The 17657-nt window shown below is 47.8% G+C and overlaps 1 protein-coding gene across 5 annotated transcripts in view; it reads right to left on the reverse strand.

Annotated features, from left to right (window-relative positions):
* tweek (transmembrane protein KIAA1109 homolog tweek) overlaps nucleotides 1-17657 on the reverse strand; it is a 703556-nt gene that overhangs the window by 326299 nt on the left and 359600 nt on the right. For all 5 annotated transcript variants that reach the window (XM_075687924.1, XM_075687922.1, XM_075687923.1 and 2 more), the window contains exons 31-33: nucleotides 9695-10602; nucleotides 8187-8350; nucleotides 7646-7773 (exon numbers count right to left, since the gene is read on the reverse strand). In XM_075687924.1, coding sequence (XP_075544039.1) covers nucleotides 7646-7773; nucleotides 8187-8350; nucleotides 9695-10602 — 1200 coding nt within the window. The remainder of the gene's footprint in view (nucleotides 1-7645; nucleotides 7774-8186; nucleotides 8351-9694; nucleotides 10603-17657) is intronic.

The raw sequence follows: 17657 nt of genomic DNA on the forward strand, positions 1-17657 counted from the left end.
ATGTGTTCGCCCCATGCTGGACATCAACGCCTGGCCGTTCGTGCATACAGTCATGCGAACAGTGGCACATTCGATCATCGTATTCGTCCATTCTGGTATAGGCCTCCTGAGACGGTCTCGCAGAAGCATCGATTGGTGCACGCACGGAACGTCTGCGCAACTTGCTGATCCAGAGCCAAAGAGGAAGAGCCTTCTCCTTTTTTGCGCCCAAGTAACCCCGCTGTTAGGTGGCAATAGCAGAGCAACACTCACGCCATCTCTTATACTACCCTACAAGCATAGCGACAGCCACTGTAAAGCCACACGGCGAAGCCAGATTACAGAAGAGGGGAGCTATGCGGGAAAACAACATATCAGGGGATGCGTGAGAGTCACGCATCCCCAGAGTGAGACCTTTGCTCCCGTGACTCCTCGTTCTCGCGCTTGGAGGACCGCTTGCCAGTTAGCTTTAACGCAGCAGGCGCATGTACCCGATTGGTCTTGCCTTTGCCTTTGCCTTTGCCTTTGCCCGTAAGCACCATGACTGTCGCACTGTGCTGTATCTTGGGTGAATAAACCCGCGTTTGTTGGCGATCTGACTCTGGAGCCTTCTCTGCGTCATGCCAGGGAGTCGACGAACCCTGCTGCAGCGCCTTTGTGCATTGCAGAGTGGAGGAGCATCGTGCCTTTTCTTGACCATCGCTCATAGGGTGAGCCTTGTGCAAGCCCATCTCCACAGCAGATCCCAAGGCAAGGATCATGTTTACCTCCTGCTCATAAGAGAAAGACATGGCGACTGGGATGAAACAAAGTGCACTTTTAAACCTTTGCACTGACATTGTCAATTCACTTTTGTGGTGATAGATATTAAACAACAACAACAAAAAACATCCATGCACTTTATCAAAGCTAAGACAACAGCTATCACAGCTTGTTTCCAATTAACACCAAACGCGACATGGCCGAGGCGCAGCATATAAAGCACTAGCTCGATCACGATGTTTTTCTTTATTTCCTTTATTTTGTTCTGAATAACTCACATGGAGCCTGCTCGAGGGTGCTGCTTTATGATCCGGGTGGGAGCACAGTCACGTGGTATTCTCCATATTTCGTGGGGTTTATTTATCGCTCAGAAAAAAATCAGTACGTAATTAGCAAGTCGCTGAAGATACCAAGGTTAGATGTCCCTAGGCAAAGCCTCCAAATACCACATTGACACTTTGATAATGAGGATAGTATGTCTCAAATTCGTCCTGTTCCGGGACTCGAACCCGGGACCACCACCTTTCTGGGGAAGCTGCTCTACCATCTGAGCTAACCAATTGGCTAGCAGATGGCAGGGCGAAGTCGAATTTGTCAACAACTCGAAGCAAAGGCAGGAGTTTGATGTAATAGTTCTGCGGAAACCCACAAGGTGGAGAGAAGTAATTAATTAGAGAAAAAATCAGACATCCATCCTGTATATATTTATGACCTTTGCATGCAAGTGACAATGTTTCCATTCCTAATAAATGCTGTAAATTACATAAATGTTTTTTTTTTCATGAGTCGGTAGCATTGCTTACTGGTAAGAGAAGCAATACTAAGACACACAACATTCACGTGCCTTTCAGATGCCATTGATAAAAGACTCTGCCGAAGGAGTCACTTTAAGTATATAGGTTTATTTTTCAAGATCAGAAAAGCATGCAAAGCAATTTGAAGCGTGGTCAACATGAAACAACATATTCATTCTCTAGACATAGGCTATCCATGCCTTTAGAGATAAATTTTAATTGGCTACCTCCATCTCTTTGAAAAATATATTAAACTTTGTCCTGTGTGTATAGTTAGATATATTGTGTATGTGCATAATGTTTACAATTGAAATTTAAAACAATGTCGAAGTGAGAAAATATGGATGAGGCAGCCGCCGCTAGTGCTTCTAATGCGCATGTCCTCCTATTGCCAGGATTAGCAGAAATAAAGCGAAAGTATAAATCAAAAGCCGTGCTTGTCTGTACCAAAAATGATGCAGTAAGCTATTAGCCCCAGTAAAACTTCAAGTGAAAAGGTCGAGAAAAGTCAAAGGAAACCTCAAATGATGTGGGTGACAAAGTTCTGCTAAAGGCACTTTAGATGTGTGGGGAAGGGGGGTGGGAGTCTTCGGCATCACCTGGGAGTGGGGGGGGTGTAACTCCAGAGGAGGCTCGGGCCCCAGAGCCCACCTCCACCCCCCTCCATATTCAGTGCCTATGTGTACAGAGAATAAAGGTGAAAAAACTGAACAGAACTGTTGTGAGGGAGTTATAGGTCACATTGAGTACAAAGCACTCTGTGATAGTTGGTGTTAAAACTTTTTGCTCAAGTCCATGAGGCCACTTGCTGTTCTATTAAAACGAGTTCAGACATGTCGTCTTCTTCTTGATCTAGACAGTGTGGTAGCTGGCAGAACCTGAGGTGGTCCCCGACATGGTGCCGAGAAACCTGGGACATCCAAAACAATGTGGTCTTCTTGTTTTACAGTGACAGTGAAGCTGTAAATTAGGAATCGAGATAACAGACATTAGGAATATGGATTGTGTTAGTTGCCTGTCAGCCGCCTGTGTCAGTTGACCTCGCTGGGCTGATTTGTTTGCGCCTTCCTTCTCCCTTCCTTCTGTGTGGTAATATATATCTGCTCTTGTGCAATAAAGATTCAGTTCTTAGTTAGCACTGTGTTTCATATTTTTCTTTCATTGTCCATGTGCTTCTGTGCTACTGTGTAAATACTGCATATATTTAAATCTAGACTGACAGATTTTCTTTTTTTAAATAATTATATGCCAAACTCTAGGTTCGGCTTAGATTCGAGGATTTTAAAAAACGCCAGTTTGTATTCGAAAATGACAAATATGGTGCATAGCTAGCGCCATCTAGAAAAGTCAGTATCGCAGCCGCTACAATAGAAGTAAATGAGCGATGTCACCATTATGAGTTGTGTCGTATCGGCGTGTGGTGTGGTTTTATCGTAATGGCACCGAACAGGCAATACCACTATAGTGTTGCTTTCAAACAAAAGGTTGTGATAGCCGCAGAGGCAACGTCAAACGTTCAAGCCGGGCGGGACTTCAGCAACGATGAGAAAAATGTCCGTCGTTGCAGGGAGCAATGGGAGACGCTTTTTGCATGTGCCACAACGAGGAGATGACAGCGATAAGGAAGATAAGCACACGATAACATAGAGGAGCTGCTCACCAAGATTGCACCGCGTTTGAACGCGTACAAGCCGTGCTGCACTGTCTGCGCATGCGTGTGTGCGCAAACGCAAGCTTGCGCACCTCCCCAAGCGTATGAGCATGCGTATAGGGCTAGCAGTGATGATGACGTAGAGTGAACTCAGCATGTTATTAAATAAATGCTGTTTTCATTTTGTAAATGCTGTCCTCGCTTCTTTGTTCAGCTTACATTTGAGGTAACCTTTTTTATTTTTTTCGTGCTTCGGACATTGGGGGGTAGGCTTAGAATCGGGACCCGCTTAGATTTGGATAAATATTGTTACGCGAACGAAGCAATAAGAACTGGAGACTATTTACAAAGTGTATTTACAAAGGATAATGCAGTGCTTGCCAGTTCAGCCAACAGCTTGAGAGCCAGAGCGCGTTCGTCGTCTTCCTCGGAGCACCCGTGTGCATCGGCCACAAGAAACATGCAATATGCACATATCATTATCCCCAGCCGCAGGAGCACCGTCCCGGTGCGTCTAAATATCGGTGGTAACAGCAGAGTAATATGGTTTGATGCGTGCGACATGCACAACGTCAGTGGAATATCCTCACCCCAGGTACATTTCCCACAATCAAATCATAAAGAGGGTCCTCCACACATCTAGCTGTAACTAGTCCAGTAAAAAAGGGTGTCAATATTTGAATCCTTGCCTCTGGCAGATATTTAATGGACTTATCTACCAAGATTACTGGCTTAAAGTACCCGGTCATGCTTTCTGGTGGCACTAGACTGCTCCTTACTAAAATGGTATTGGTTCCCGTGTCTCTCAAGACCGTAACCTTCCACTACTGGCATATACTGCTCTATCTGTGTTATCTTCTCTAGACCTCATGATACATACAGTCTTATCCACGGACCTAGTCCTGCATTCGTCTCCTTTGTGGCCTTTCTTTTGGCATAACTGGCAAACAGCCAGCGTTTCGTGACGGTTATCTCTCACTCGGCAGTTCACCGCTACATGACCTAACCGGTTGCATAGAAAACACCTCTGGGGTCCCCTTTGTCTATTACGCTGCCCCTGGTTCTTCGTCTCTCCTACTGCTGTTGTATGCGCATCATTGTCGCTCTTTCCTAAATTTCTCAATCCCTGTGCCTCTACGAACTGATATGTTTGTTCCACCATCTGCTCCACAGTTTGTAGTTTTTCTTTCCTTAAGGAATATCGCCAAACTGCTGCTACATCTGGCAAGGAATTTTTCACCCACGACCTTGTCGCGAACCCCTTCATACGTTTTGTCCATTTCGGGCAGCTCTATTCATCTCCCAAAATAATTTGTTAGCCGACACGCGAACTGCTTGCCTGTTTCTGAATCTTCAGGCTTACATGACCTAAACGTCTCCCCGAACCCTTCTGCGGTCAACCTGAATCTTTGCAATAAAGTTTTCTTTACCTTGTCATAGTCTAATGACTCCTCTGCTGGCATACGCCCAAAGACACTTAGAGCCTCGCCCACTAAACACAGACTCAAAGCGTTAGCCCACTCGCGCCTCTCCCAGCCTTGCCCAAAAGCTATTCTTTCAAACCGATGCAAATACGCATCCAGGTCATCTCTCCGCTCAGCGAAAGGTGCCATCAATTTCCTAGGGCAAATCTGTTTCGGCCTGGAAGAAGGTGAGCCGGATGACACCGATCTGGGAGTACTCATACCTTCACGAGAGCCCGCACCCATCTCTGCTAGCTTTATCTTCAATTCTAACATTTCCTTTTCCATTTTGTGCTCTTTGCACGTTCTTTCATGCTGCTTCTCTTTTTATTGTTGAGCACACTCGAAGAACTTCATCGCCCCTCCTTTGACACGTTTAAATCTTTGGCTATCGCCCCCAAACGTTCCCACTCCATCTCTAAACCAGCAAGATCAGTGATAGGGCCAAAATAGAATCCTGGAAATATCCTGGGACGGATCCTATCCTGGGACGCATCCTGGTACGGACTCTATCCTGGGACGTATCCTGGTACGGATTCTATCCTGGGACGTATCTGGGTACGGATTCTATCCTGGCAAGCTCGCCGATTTGTGTCACTGATCTCAGGGCCGTGCAGATGATGGGAGAGATGGAGTCGGGAGACGCAGGCGAGCACAGCAAAGAGATATTGATTTACCCAAACTGGAAATAGAAAAGTAAGAACTCGAAAAGGAAAAGTCAAAACTCAATTGGCAAAAAATAAAACTCCACACTTGCATAGCCAAAACAATGTCCTTATCCTCGCCTACTTGCGTCCTTAGTGCATTTCGCACGAAAGTCCGGCAACCGTGGCCTATGGCTGCACGCTAACAAAAAGGAATGCTCTTACAAAGTTCCGCTGTCACACGTAACTCCAAGTCCGATGTGTGTTGGCTCCAGTTGGTGCTCCTGCCGACTTGCAAGCTTTGTTGTCGTGGCATCGACCGGCCAGCTCCTCCGTCTCGGATGCCGATGCCCCGAACTATGTCGGTGATGTTGCACTCTGGCCTTCCGGGTTAGGCCTACCGCCGGGCTCTGCCGCTACCTCTCCAAGTGCTGACGAGAAGCCCCGGGGACTACCATTCGTGCTGGTCTGCCAAAGAAGGGGGATCCAATTCCTGGAGTGCCCGGCAGCGCCGTGGGAGGCTGCAGCAGGACCAGGGAGCCTCGCTCGAACGTCGCCGAGGTCGACGGCCGCACCCTGGATGGCCAGCGTCACGGGCCACTCCGAACCTCCATGGCTCCCGTCACCAGTGCGAAGCTGGCGCTCCAACCTTTCTTGGCACATAGCCACGTTGATAATCCCAGTGTGGTGCCGCTTCTCCCCCGATCACACCTTGGGTCACGCGCCTCAAGGGCCGCTGCGGAGCTCCGTGGCGAGGACGGGGAATGGCACCCTCCACCAAAATGTTACGTGAACGAATGAATAAGAACTGGAGACTATTTGTAAACACTGGAGACTATCCTTTGTAAATACACTATTACAAAGTGTATTTACAAAGGATAATGCTAGCCAGTTAAGCCAACAGCTTGAGAGCCAGGGCACGTCTGTCGTCTTCGTTGGGGTGCCCGCATGTATCGGCCACAAGAAATATGCAATATGCATGTATCAAAATGGTAATGTCATACTAACTAGCCCACCAGTCTGTCTCTTTGGAGCTGTTAGCCTCTAGCTGGTTGGGATTTTTTGTGCTTCTTAGGGGGCCAGGATGGTGTAAGGTGGGGAGGGCTTCGCTCGTCCACGACGTCAGCTGCTGAGGTCAGTCCATGGTACCAGCGTTTGTGACGAGGACCACTGCTGCAGCAAGGGGTGATGGCAAGCGGTTACGAGTAAGGCTCGATGTGACGTTCCCTTGGGTATCGTTGCCATTGACACTGGTGGCATGATTTCCTCACGACAAAGGGCCGCTCTCATTGTTGGTGGAATGAAAGCATGAGAAGAAAAGTGTAGTGCCGAGCAAGACAGGCTGTGCGGCGACGATGGTTACTGTATGGTGCCAGAGTAGCGAGCGTCGTTTGTATGGAAACAAAGTGGGCTACTCACAGTGTTCTCTTTCTAATATAAACCACATACCTATATTATCATAATACCAAATATGGATAAGGGAAATGAGAACAAGTATAGAGGTGTGCTCAAATTTTGCATTAGGGAGCATCGTAATCATTGTTGAATCTTTTTGCATGCAGCTCCAAACGGCATCTTGAGGCTCATAGCCCAGCTGTGCTGCCAACTTATTCTGAGACAGAGTATAAAAAGGTGGCGTGCACACAAGTAATCTGTGGTTATAACAATCACCCAACGAGCAGTGCGTATGCCACCTATGTCAGTTCTGAAATGGTGCCGTCTTTAAAAAGAAAATGAGCTGTCTGTACAGTCGCCCAAATCTTTAACTGGTGTGCGGGAGCGGCGACTTTTCCGTGCGTCAGCGCCGTTTGACGGGGCGAGGCTGGAAACAGTCTGAGGCTAAGCGCATGCGGACAAAGCGCGCTCAGCTGGGCCCATCGTCTACTAGGCTGTTTCCAGCCTCGCCGCGTCATACGGCGCTGACGCCCGGAAAACGCCCGGAAAAGTCGCCGCTCCCGCACACCAGTTAAAGATTTGGGCGACTGTACATGCCATTTGTTAGCTCCCCATATAACTGACATTTGGCTGAAAAGCTCTACATGCTTATGCTCTACATGCATGTGTTCACATGCCAAGCTTGAGACATGGTTTTGGGCCTTTTCAAGTCTATTTTGAGCATAACCAATGACATAAAATCAAGAATGATGGCTAGAAAGAGAGCAGCTTGTACATCCAGCACCTAAAAGGAAGTGCCATTGTTACAGATGGTCATTTGCTTTCATGTAACTTTCACAGCCTTCCATTAATTTAATACTTCACTCAGTTTGATGCACTACACCTGGAACCAAACCAATAGGATCCAAGTTTACACTTGGCTTTACACTAATTCACACTTAGCTATGTGACCCTTACCTTGTGTGTGCCGCTAGCCTGCAGTCCAGACAGCTCTGCCTCAAGTCTAAGTCCACTGAGCATGGCCAGAAGCCGGATTCTCTTCACATGGCCCATTGCAAACACTGCCAATGGTACACGTTCAGCAGCTGGTAGAATAAAACAAGCATGGGTAATACAGCACCATATATACCATTCATGTCAAACAAATGTGAATGTGAGCACATGGCAGTAAAATGGTAAAGGTGCAAAGTTCTTCATTTCACACAATACTGTTAGACAGGTAATTCCACCTCTGTGTCATTTATTAGCTGTTATACTAACACCCATTGCAAGACCCTACTTTGTTCACTCAATTCAAGTCTATAAAGCCACTCAAGGGTAAATGAACTTTCAGCAAATGACACCAAATTATTCTTATATGAGCATTATCACAAAACATGCCTTACTTTTAAGTTTCATGACCATAAGGCCTGTTTATTTTATACGCAACCAGTACTAATTCTACTCAGTCTGTCCACAGCCAGCAGTGCAAAACAGTGATCAAAGAAATGACACTGACCAGCAGCTGCTGGACGTGAAGGCATCTCTCTGTGTCCTGTCCTGGCCTGAGCATCCCCATTCTCTATATCAACACGATGCTCATGCAGGTGCTCGTACTTGCCATTGCCTCTGTAGCCTTCAGAGGCATCAATCTTGTGCTCAGCTCCCACAGATATTGTGAACCTGCACACACGTAGTAGGTTTATGAACATGTCCAGTACAAAGTGCCCAGCTAAACCAGCAACCTATGCACAGTAATTAGGCTGACCACATATTCATCAATAATGGCAATGCATGGGAGAAATTATATAGAGTCGACTTCCGTTAATTCAACTTCGACGGGGCCTATGAAATTGATCAAATTATTTGGCAGTTTGAACTAAACAAGCTGCAAAAAAAAAATGCAAGAACACATCAGTGTTTACCTTATTCTAGCACACACCCGAATCAAGTGTGTGCCCACAAAGCACGGCAAAGGAGGGTGGCAGCGAGTCGGTCAAAGAGATGAACAGTGATGTGATGGAGGCAACTGGGCATAGTGGCTACTTTCCTCAGAGACATTGGACACAGAGGATTTGGTGAGGGGTGGATAGCAGCTTGCAGTACGGAAGGGACCAGCGTAAGCAGGAATTAGGCATGGGACTGAGAAGGCCACTAGCTGCGGCAATAGCGAGCAATGTGTCCAGCTCGGCTGCAGTGGAAACAGATAGGTTTATCATAAGCTGTTCTTCAATCCGACGGGTTTCTGGAATGATGAAGGGCGTACGGTCCGTGATGAGGCCTGTCTGCAGATACTAAGGTGGCGTCAAGAGTGTTCATGGTGCAGACAGCAGAGTAGAGGCCAAGGTTTGCAAATTTCTGGCAGACAACGGCCTGGATCAATAAAACAGCCAGCATCGAGGTATAGATTTCACTGTGCAAGGGTGATAAACTGGGTAGTCGTTGCAGGTGTAGCTGGCAGCGACGAGTCATCACCTTGAGGCATGGCGGTAGATTCAAGGCATCCACTGCGAAGCTCCATCATCAAAAGTACCTCGCACCTCTACCAAATAAATGCTACGTGAAAGCACAGTACGGAAACTATTTACAGGGTGTATTTACAAGGGTAGCAAGCACTAGTCAACATGGAAGCCAGCCAACAGCAAGCAAGGCACGTCGTCATCAGATCAGCAGTGGCCGCTTAAATCTAAATTCACTAAATCCAAGGGTCAACATCGTCGTCTTCGAGTAGCATGTAACAATATTTTAAGTCCTAAATCAAGATTCAGCTTGCTAGAGTTGCAAGAATTTAACTCTCTCACTCAAATGCAACAAATTCCACTTAAGTCAGTTGAATGGTTGTCTCATAAAAGCATTTTCGCTTTTTACATGCATTTAAGTAGACTAAGTGGAGTTGGCCCCGAGCTAGAGCTTCCACTGCAAGCTAAGTGAAACCTGGCTGGCAGAAGACATATCAGTACAACAACATCAGAGTGCTCAGGCCTGATGCTGAACATCACAGGCTTGCATCCATTCTAATATGCTCACCTGTCAGCTAAGGCCTGTGAAGGGGGCATTGTCTCGTACAGATCAAGCAGGAAACACATGGTTTTCCAGCAGCGTGGTGTGCCTTGCCCTGTCTGTGCAGGGGCGACCGACTCCTGGCTGCCACCAAGGCCTGGCTGCTGCTGCACAATCACTGAGTCAGCTCGAGGTCGGCGGCACTGTAGCTCCAGCCGCGTCTCCTTTACATTCTCATACATGCTTGAGAACTGGTTCAACAGTCGCAGCAAGGGCATGTTCACCTGCTGAGCCACATACTGCACATCTACTGCAATGTGAGCACAGGTGCCAGGGCTTCCTGGGTGACGCATGTCAAGTTCCAATGCCAGCCGGTCGCACACCAATGCCGGTGTGTCCGTGCTTGTGTCCACAAAGAGCCGCTGGCCAGGCTTGGAACGTCTTCTCTGCGGCTGCTCGGGACTCTCCGATTCCACAAGGTCTACGCGCAGAAGTTCTGCCACAGCTGAAAGAGCCAATCGCGGCCCTGGCGTTTGCAAACTGAGGGCACAGGCTCCCAGCACTTCCAGGAGTGGCTCGAAGACAGTTTGGGCATCAGGGATTCCTCCCGTGGGCACACCCGAATCACGCAGGGCACTGCGACTTGAGGGTGAATCGATAGGTGATGAGGGTCCCCTTTGACGCGCCATCCAGTTGTACAAGTCCTCATCATCGTTTGCTGGGTCCAGGGAGGAGCGCAGAATGGGTTCGACGCTAGAAAAGCTCCAGGTAGCCAGGCTGTGGTGTGAGCCTCGCAGACGACCACTGTTGGCCACCATGCACGAGATGCCGTGCTCCAGTGTTTTTCCAAGATACAGCATGCCACCATAGTGTAGCGGGGAATCCAGAGGTGCACCCAGAAGTGGGAAGGCTCCTGGGCGAGCTGTCTTGGTCTCCTGGGGGGGACAAAAAAAAAAATCTAGTCAAGACACTTGTGGGGTGCAAAAAGAAGGTGCCTAGCTCCCACAGTTTCTGTAAACACTCTGTGACCTCATGCTTGGCTTCTTATAGACTGCAGCTACATACAACTCTTAAATTTGTAAACATTTGTACAGTAAGTAACCTATGACTGCTCACGTGAAAAATAAGCTAGGGTTATTGACGGTAACATTAGGTGCAATATCATGCGAAAAGCTCAGCAGCATCTGCAAATCACGCAACCTTCCACACGGCATGACGTTCAAGGACAACTTTACCTTTGAACTGTAGAGCATCTGTGTGGTGCATACAAGCATGTCGCGTGGCATATTGGTCACCTCTTCAATTGTTTCCGTAGAGAGAAGCCGATTGAATATGCATAAGCGAAATTAGTACTACAGTCAACTTCTGTTATTTCAACCTTGACAGAGCAAACAAAATTGATCAAATTATCTGGTAAGTCAAATTAAACTAGATGCAAAAAAAGGAAGCCAAAATACACCGCCAATTCATTTGGTAGTGTTTGCCGATTCTGACATGCCTCTGAATCAAATGCGTGCATGCTTTCTGTGTGTCCAAATTAAAGAAAACTAAAACAGAAATGACATTAAAGCTCTTATACAAGGTAGAAATCTAATGCGTACCTTGTTTTTTGGCAAGTAAAGTTGGCAAGAGTCTAATATGTGTTGCACACATTTTTTGCAGTGCATGCACATCACTTTTCATATATAGCACATAATGTCACGCAAGGACTCAGTGCCTTTAATGCGATTAACATTCTCTGGGAACTTCATCCAGTTTGGAGTATATCTCTCTGCCTGTCTGTTCACATCTAAGCTGTTTCACTCCAACTTAGTTAACTAGGTAGCCCATGGTCTAATAGGCAAAGCAACTGGGCTGCTGTGCCGAGGCAACCGCTTTCGAGACCAGCTGTTAGACCAACATACGTCACTAAGTACAGTAGTGACAAGCACATGCATCAATAGTCGAAATCTGATACCTGGGTTAGACGCCTATGCTAGTTATACACGACTCTATGAAAGTTCCAGTGGAATCGCTGGTGCTTGCATACCTTCCACAAAGAACAACACTATTCACAACACAAACACAATCTGGTTATACTCAAGGTTCGGCAACAACATGTACAGCGGATAGAATCGGCTATGATAATCGAGAATATCATATTGACCGCAAAACAGACGGGGACAGAGGGAGAGAACATATAAACAGCACGGGCGGTAAATACCAACTAGGCCAAAGTGAAGTTCTTCTGAAGGATAATCGAGAATGTTTTGATACATGCAAGTGAGTGTTGCACCGGTTGATGAACATTACACATTCCTTAACCGGTGACAGAAAAAGGATAAACAGCGACACGTGTGAATATGGTGGTGCACGGTGTTCACAGCAAAAAGAAACCAGATGAATTGCGCGCTATCTGAAACAAGTGAAGCAGACAATGTGCTGCAACAACCGAAACAGATTCATCGCTGTGGCAATCGTTTTGTGAACGCAGTGGCCATTTCGTCTTTCTTGGTAAAGTTGCAATGGAAACTACATATTCAAATGACATGTAGTGCCCTTAGCAAGCTCTGCGCTGGCATTGCAAACCTTTCTGCACGTTATCATGCCTAGTTCAGATACTTCTCGCAGCATTAGGGTCTAGTAACCAGTCCTAAATAACGAAAGTGCCGAGTAACATACTTGTCAGGGATGCTTAAACGACATTCATTTCATTTTCTCCAAGCAAACTGCTACGTTCGCTCTACCACTCTGGCTTTATCTTCAAATGCAAGATAACCATAAATGATGCTCCCCTGAGAACGGGAGAAAGACAAGACACATACCTTGAACAGCTACGTGCATTTGCGAAAAAGCATTGTCCTCAGGCTTATTGCCATGTCCAGCATGCTCATAGCATCAATTTTTCAAGATGCAACAAGTTCTCTGTAATCACTGGACTTTACAGACCATATGCAAATGCCTCTTACATGATCAATATCAAACACACCAGAGAAGTGTCTGTGATTAAAAAGCTTGAAAAACTGCACCAGTGCTACCCAATTAATGGCATGTAAGACAGTCATCAAGCCACTGATTGAGTATGCAGTGTGGGGATGCGCGACTCTCACGAGTCCCCTGATATGTTTTCCTGCATAGCTCCAGTCTCCTGTAATCCGGCTTCGCCGCGTAGCCTGATGCCCGCGGCAGTCGGTCTGGTTGAAGCGCAGTACGAGAGATGGCGCGAGTGTTGCACTGCTAGGTGCTAGGCCTAGGTTAAAGCCCCTCCATGGGGCTCTTGCATTGCCCAGGGGTGCTGGGAAAATGGTGCTAAAAAGCGCCCTCTGTCCTGAACTGGGTAGTACCAAGAACGGTCGCCTGCTTTGGAAAGCACGTTTACAATATGGACCCGCCACTTTCAGTTTTGTTGTACCACGGTTTGCAGCAAATATCAGGCGTTGAAGATTTTTTCGGGGATGGCACGCTGCGTAGAGGCAATAAATTATGCAATGCCGAACACGTGTACGCCGTTGAAGAAATAAGCGGCGAAGTTTTAGCGCGGTGTCAATTGTAAGTGAAGTGAGTCGCGTATGAAGTTGAACTTCAGGTAGGGTTTGCACGCTGTTAGATTCATGCGCACAAACGCGAGAAAATGCTTGCTATAAATGAATTCACAGCAGCGATAAGCAAACATCATGTGTACGGAACTGCTTGAGCACACGACGGTACGCGCTGCGACGGAAGTGGTCTTTCAGCATGCCGCAATGTACGAGCTGCTCGAGCGCGCGATTGTACGCGCCGCGACGGGCCTCCTGCAATCTTTGTTGACTGTATGCCGCTAGACAAGTAGTTATGCCTGCAATGTAGTAGCGGCCATCTGTCCCTTTAGCAACTGATAAATAACTGATGCAATGCATATGAGCTCGCAGTAACGTACGTGCGAATCGCGCTGCAGCACGAGCTCGTGCGCTGCTCACTTGATGTAGCTTTTAATGACAACGCTCAAACATTGATGTGCTGCAATCAATACTACCTTGCTGCGCTGCCTCAATGTGCTGGCTTAGGTCATGGATGAGCACATTTAACTTTCTAACCTGTGCTGCTCGTAGTGGGGTAGTGAATTGTCTCCCAATCAGCCCGACCATTTGTGGGCATTTGTGGGCATTTGCACACAACTGGTCACTTCACCACTTCGCACCAGTCGAATTGTTAATTATTGTCGCTGTGGCCGGGTCTCGGATCGTGAATCACCAGTCATGCCTGCTGCTATGTCGGTCTGCCTACGGGACTGTAGGTGCAAAAGACCGAATTTTAGCAACGCAGATAATCAAGCAAGCTTCAAGACAGGCGAAGCAGTCAGCATGGTTTCGCTTACCCAGGGCGACAAACTGCAGCTATTTAGCGCGCCCGACGCTCCGCTTCGTGAGGCTTTGAAGGAAAATGGTAGAATCCGATGCTGGGATTCAGGCCTTCTTGTTCATGGCAGCCCACGACGCAGAATAGCGACGGTGACGCTTTTTCGAGGCTGAGCTAGGTCTCTCCGGATCGGCGTCGCCCATTCCTTCTGCTTTCAGCATTACGTCTCACGGAGAATCCGTTTTCGTTAAACTATATCGCGGCTACGGCTAGCTCGCAGCGTGGTCGGCGTGTTCTGTGAGAAGTGACGAGCTTTTTCGCACTCGCAACAGGGCAGAAAAAAGTGCGAATCGATGCAAAACTCGGGCTAGAAATGTGCTTCGCCACAGCCAGAGCTCAATACTACCCAAGCCGGTACTACCCAAATAACGTTTCGCGCCGCCACCAGGCGCCGCTACTATACCTCAAACTCCAGCGTAAGACGCCCATCCACGCGCCACTGCCGACCAGGTTAAGTACCGCCAACCATAGAATTTTTGTAGGAAACTCTATGCCGCCAACCATAGAGTATCATATTAGTATACAGAAACTCTATGCCGCCAACCTACTCTCCTCCTCCACGCTCTTCTCCCACTCACCCCCTTAGCTTCCGGCGTAAAGCGGAACATACGTTGCTGAAGCTTCCTGTTGCGAGTGGAACTGACGCTATGTTTTTTAGCGTTGTTTACTTTCATGTCGATGGAGAGGCTTTAATTGCACCAGCTGCGGTTTAAACTGTGAATGCGATTCCATCCAAGAACCGCCGCCTATTGTAATCAGCGATCTGGTCGTGTTCGCTGCTTCGCGTCAACCTGCGACGGGTTGTGGCACGAGAGACAATGTACAGTGGAAAGTAGTGCCTGGGCGCTTGGAGACCACTGCCGTTTTTCGTGCATTTGGAAAACAGCGACCGCGAACTACTACTTCAGAGGAATACAACAGCTTGGCCCCTTTGCATTCTTCTTATGGTGACTGCCACAGCTCTGCTAAGCACGCGTGGGCGTCTCAACATCGTCTAACAGCAGTCAAAGCGGAAATTCCCGCAGCGCAACTCCAGGAAGCAGAAACGTCGGAACCGGATTTGGTGTGAGGGGAAAAGGCGGCGCACAACAAAGGTTGTCGCTACTTATGAAAGCGGCGGTGGTGCGTGGATGGAGGGGCTTTAGCCTAGGTAGTAGGCGGGACCTATTTGATAGACTTATTTTCTCAGCTAGCTCTTCGAACTGACTCTTAAATGGAGTAGGGAGTGCTAAATCTTTTATTTTGGTTGGGATAGCGGTCGAGGTCGGCTTTGCTCGAGTGATTTGACGGACTTGCTCGTTGAGCCTAAGGACGTAGGCCTAGCGATGAAACCAAAGAAAGGGAAGGCCGCGGGGGACGGGTAGCAAGTGCAGTGCGACGAGTGCCTGCGCTGGTGCTTCCTCAACGAGACCAGTTTCCAGAGTTTAGCAGACGCGGAGGGGTCTAGCTTTATGTGCAGGCTGTGCGAGGGTGTCAGAGAAGCAGTCCAAAAACTGGAACGAACTTGGGCAGCCAAGTTCGAAGGGCTTAAAGCAGACATGAGGGAGGATCGCGAGAAGCGGGCAGCACTGCAGGCGAAAGTCGCCGATTTGGTCAAGGTGGAAGCGGTCCAGGCCGTGCAATTAGTAAGGACCGTGGCCGAGCTTGCAGAAGAGAAGGAAAGGAGCGCAGAACTGGAAAGGCGGCTCGATGCGCTTGAGATGCGGGCAGCGGAGAATGATGGGTCGGGACATCAAGCTGGTGGCAAAAGCACAGAAAGTAGGGTAGACCCTACAGGCGAAGGGGGAGGCAGGGTGGCAGACCAAGCGGTCGTCGGCTCGCCGCCGGTGAATCGGCATAGTTATAGTGAAGCAGCGCAACACGCCCCAAGTGAGGCGACGCTGCAGCCACAGGGGTGCCAGCAGGCGCGAAGAGAGGAGGGGCACAAGCTAACCCCAAGGAATGAGGTCATAGTCAATGATAACAAGCAGCATAATTTGGAAGTTAGGAGGGAGGAAGGGAATACCCTAGTACTTATCGGTGGTGACTAAAATATAAGAAAGTGCAAAAGAGCTATAATGGAGTGTACAAAGGGTGATAAGCGGGTAGCAGGCGGGGTGTTCCCCGGCAGGACAATGGACACAGTACTGAAGGAGACTAAAAATGAGCTTTCTAAGAATGTTGCAGAGCGCAATTTGCTAGTGCCAGCGGCGGGGCTAAATGATGTCCTGAATGGTGAAGCCGCAAAAGTAGTGGAAAGATTAGTGGAGGCAGTTGGCGATTTAAGGGCGATAGCACAGCAAGTACAGATCGTGGTATGCACAGTGCCGGAGGTGCAAGGATGAAATGGAGAAATTACCAAGGACATTGTGGCTGTTAATCGAGAGATAAGAAAGCTAAGCCAGGAGAAAGGCTTTGAAGTGGCAGACATAAACAGAGAAGTGCATGGAGCAGGCTTTGGCGGAGGCTTTACACGAAATGGCTTCCACTTTAATGGAAGGCTAGGAGCCGAGATCGGCTGGTGCCTGGCAGGCCGGACAGGAGCTTTTTTAGGGGATCCACTGCATCTCAGGGCGTAGGGATAGGTAGAAACAATGTCCACTAGGAGGTCCACGAAGAAAAATACAAGAAAGAAATTTAACACCAGGATCAGGTGCATAAACATGCAAGGCCGTAGAAAGAGAATGAAGTGGTTAGAAATAGAATAGCAGTTAAAGGACGGACAAGTAGGTGTATACGTGCTGTGGGAAACACATCTCAGGGATCTAGAGGACCCACAGTTTATTGAAAGCTACGTCTCGGAAGGGAGCAACAGAACAACAACGGAGAGGAAGGGAGGAGGAGTAGGTATGCTGATACATCAAGGAACAAATTGGCAAAGAATAAAGTCCACTTGCAAAGAACATGTCTGGCTATCAGGTACAATTGCCAGTAAAAAGACATGGCTAGGAGTAGTTTATTTAGGGACAGGGGGCAAATGCAGGCAAGAAAACAAGGATCTTGTGAAGTGTCTCAATGACGATATAAAGCAGTTTGGAGAAGGTGCCAATATTATTCTGCTGGGTGACATGAATGGCCACATCGAGGATCTGGATGGATACACAGACTGTAACGGGAAGTTGATACCAGACTTCTGTGAGCAACACAACCTAGTTATAGTAAATAGAGGAACTAAGTGTGAGGGACAAATCACGTGGGAATTCCGTAACAGGCAAACGACCATTGACTACTGCTTGATGTCGCAGGGGATGGATAGCAAGCTCGCAATAATGGAAATAGACGAAGAGGGGAAGTACAGCCTCGGAAGTGATTATAAGCGTATTAGTCTACAACTGGGAGCCCTGCTCAAAAGAGGAATGCAGGGAAGTCAAAAAGAGTATGCAAAATTAAATGACGAATAAATAGCGCAAATAGCGGCCGGCATACAGGAAGCAATAGAGAAACATCCCATGGAAAAGTGGGAATATAGTCAGTTAGAACTACTCATTAGTACAAAAATAAAAGAAGTAAAAGGAGTAAACGGCTGGAGAAAAAAGAGGAAGCCACGAAGTTGGTGGAATAAGGAAATTAGGGAGGCCATCAAACAGCGACGATTGGCATCACAGGAACACAGAGAAGCAAAGAGGGCGCAGTTACC

Source organism: Dermacentor variabilis, chromosome 4, assembly GCF_050947875.1.
Source record: "Dermacentor variabilis isolate Ectoservices chromosome 4, ASM5094787v1, whole genome shotgun sequence".
NCBI lineage: Eukaryota > Metazoa > Arthropoda > Arachnida > Ixodida > Ixodidae > Dermacentor > Dermacentor variabilis.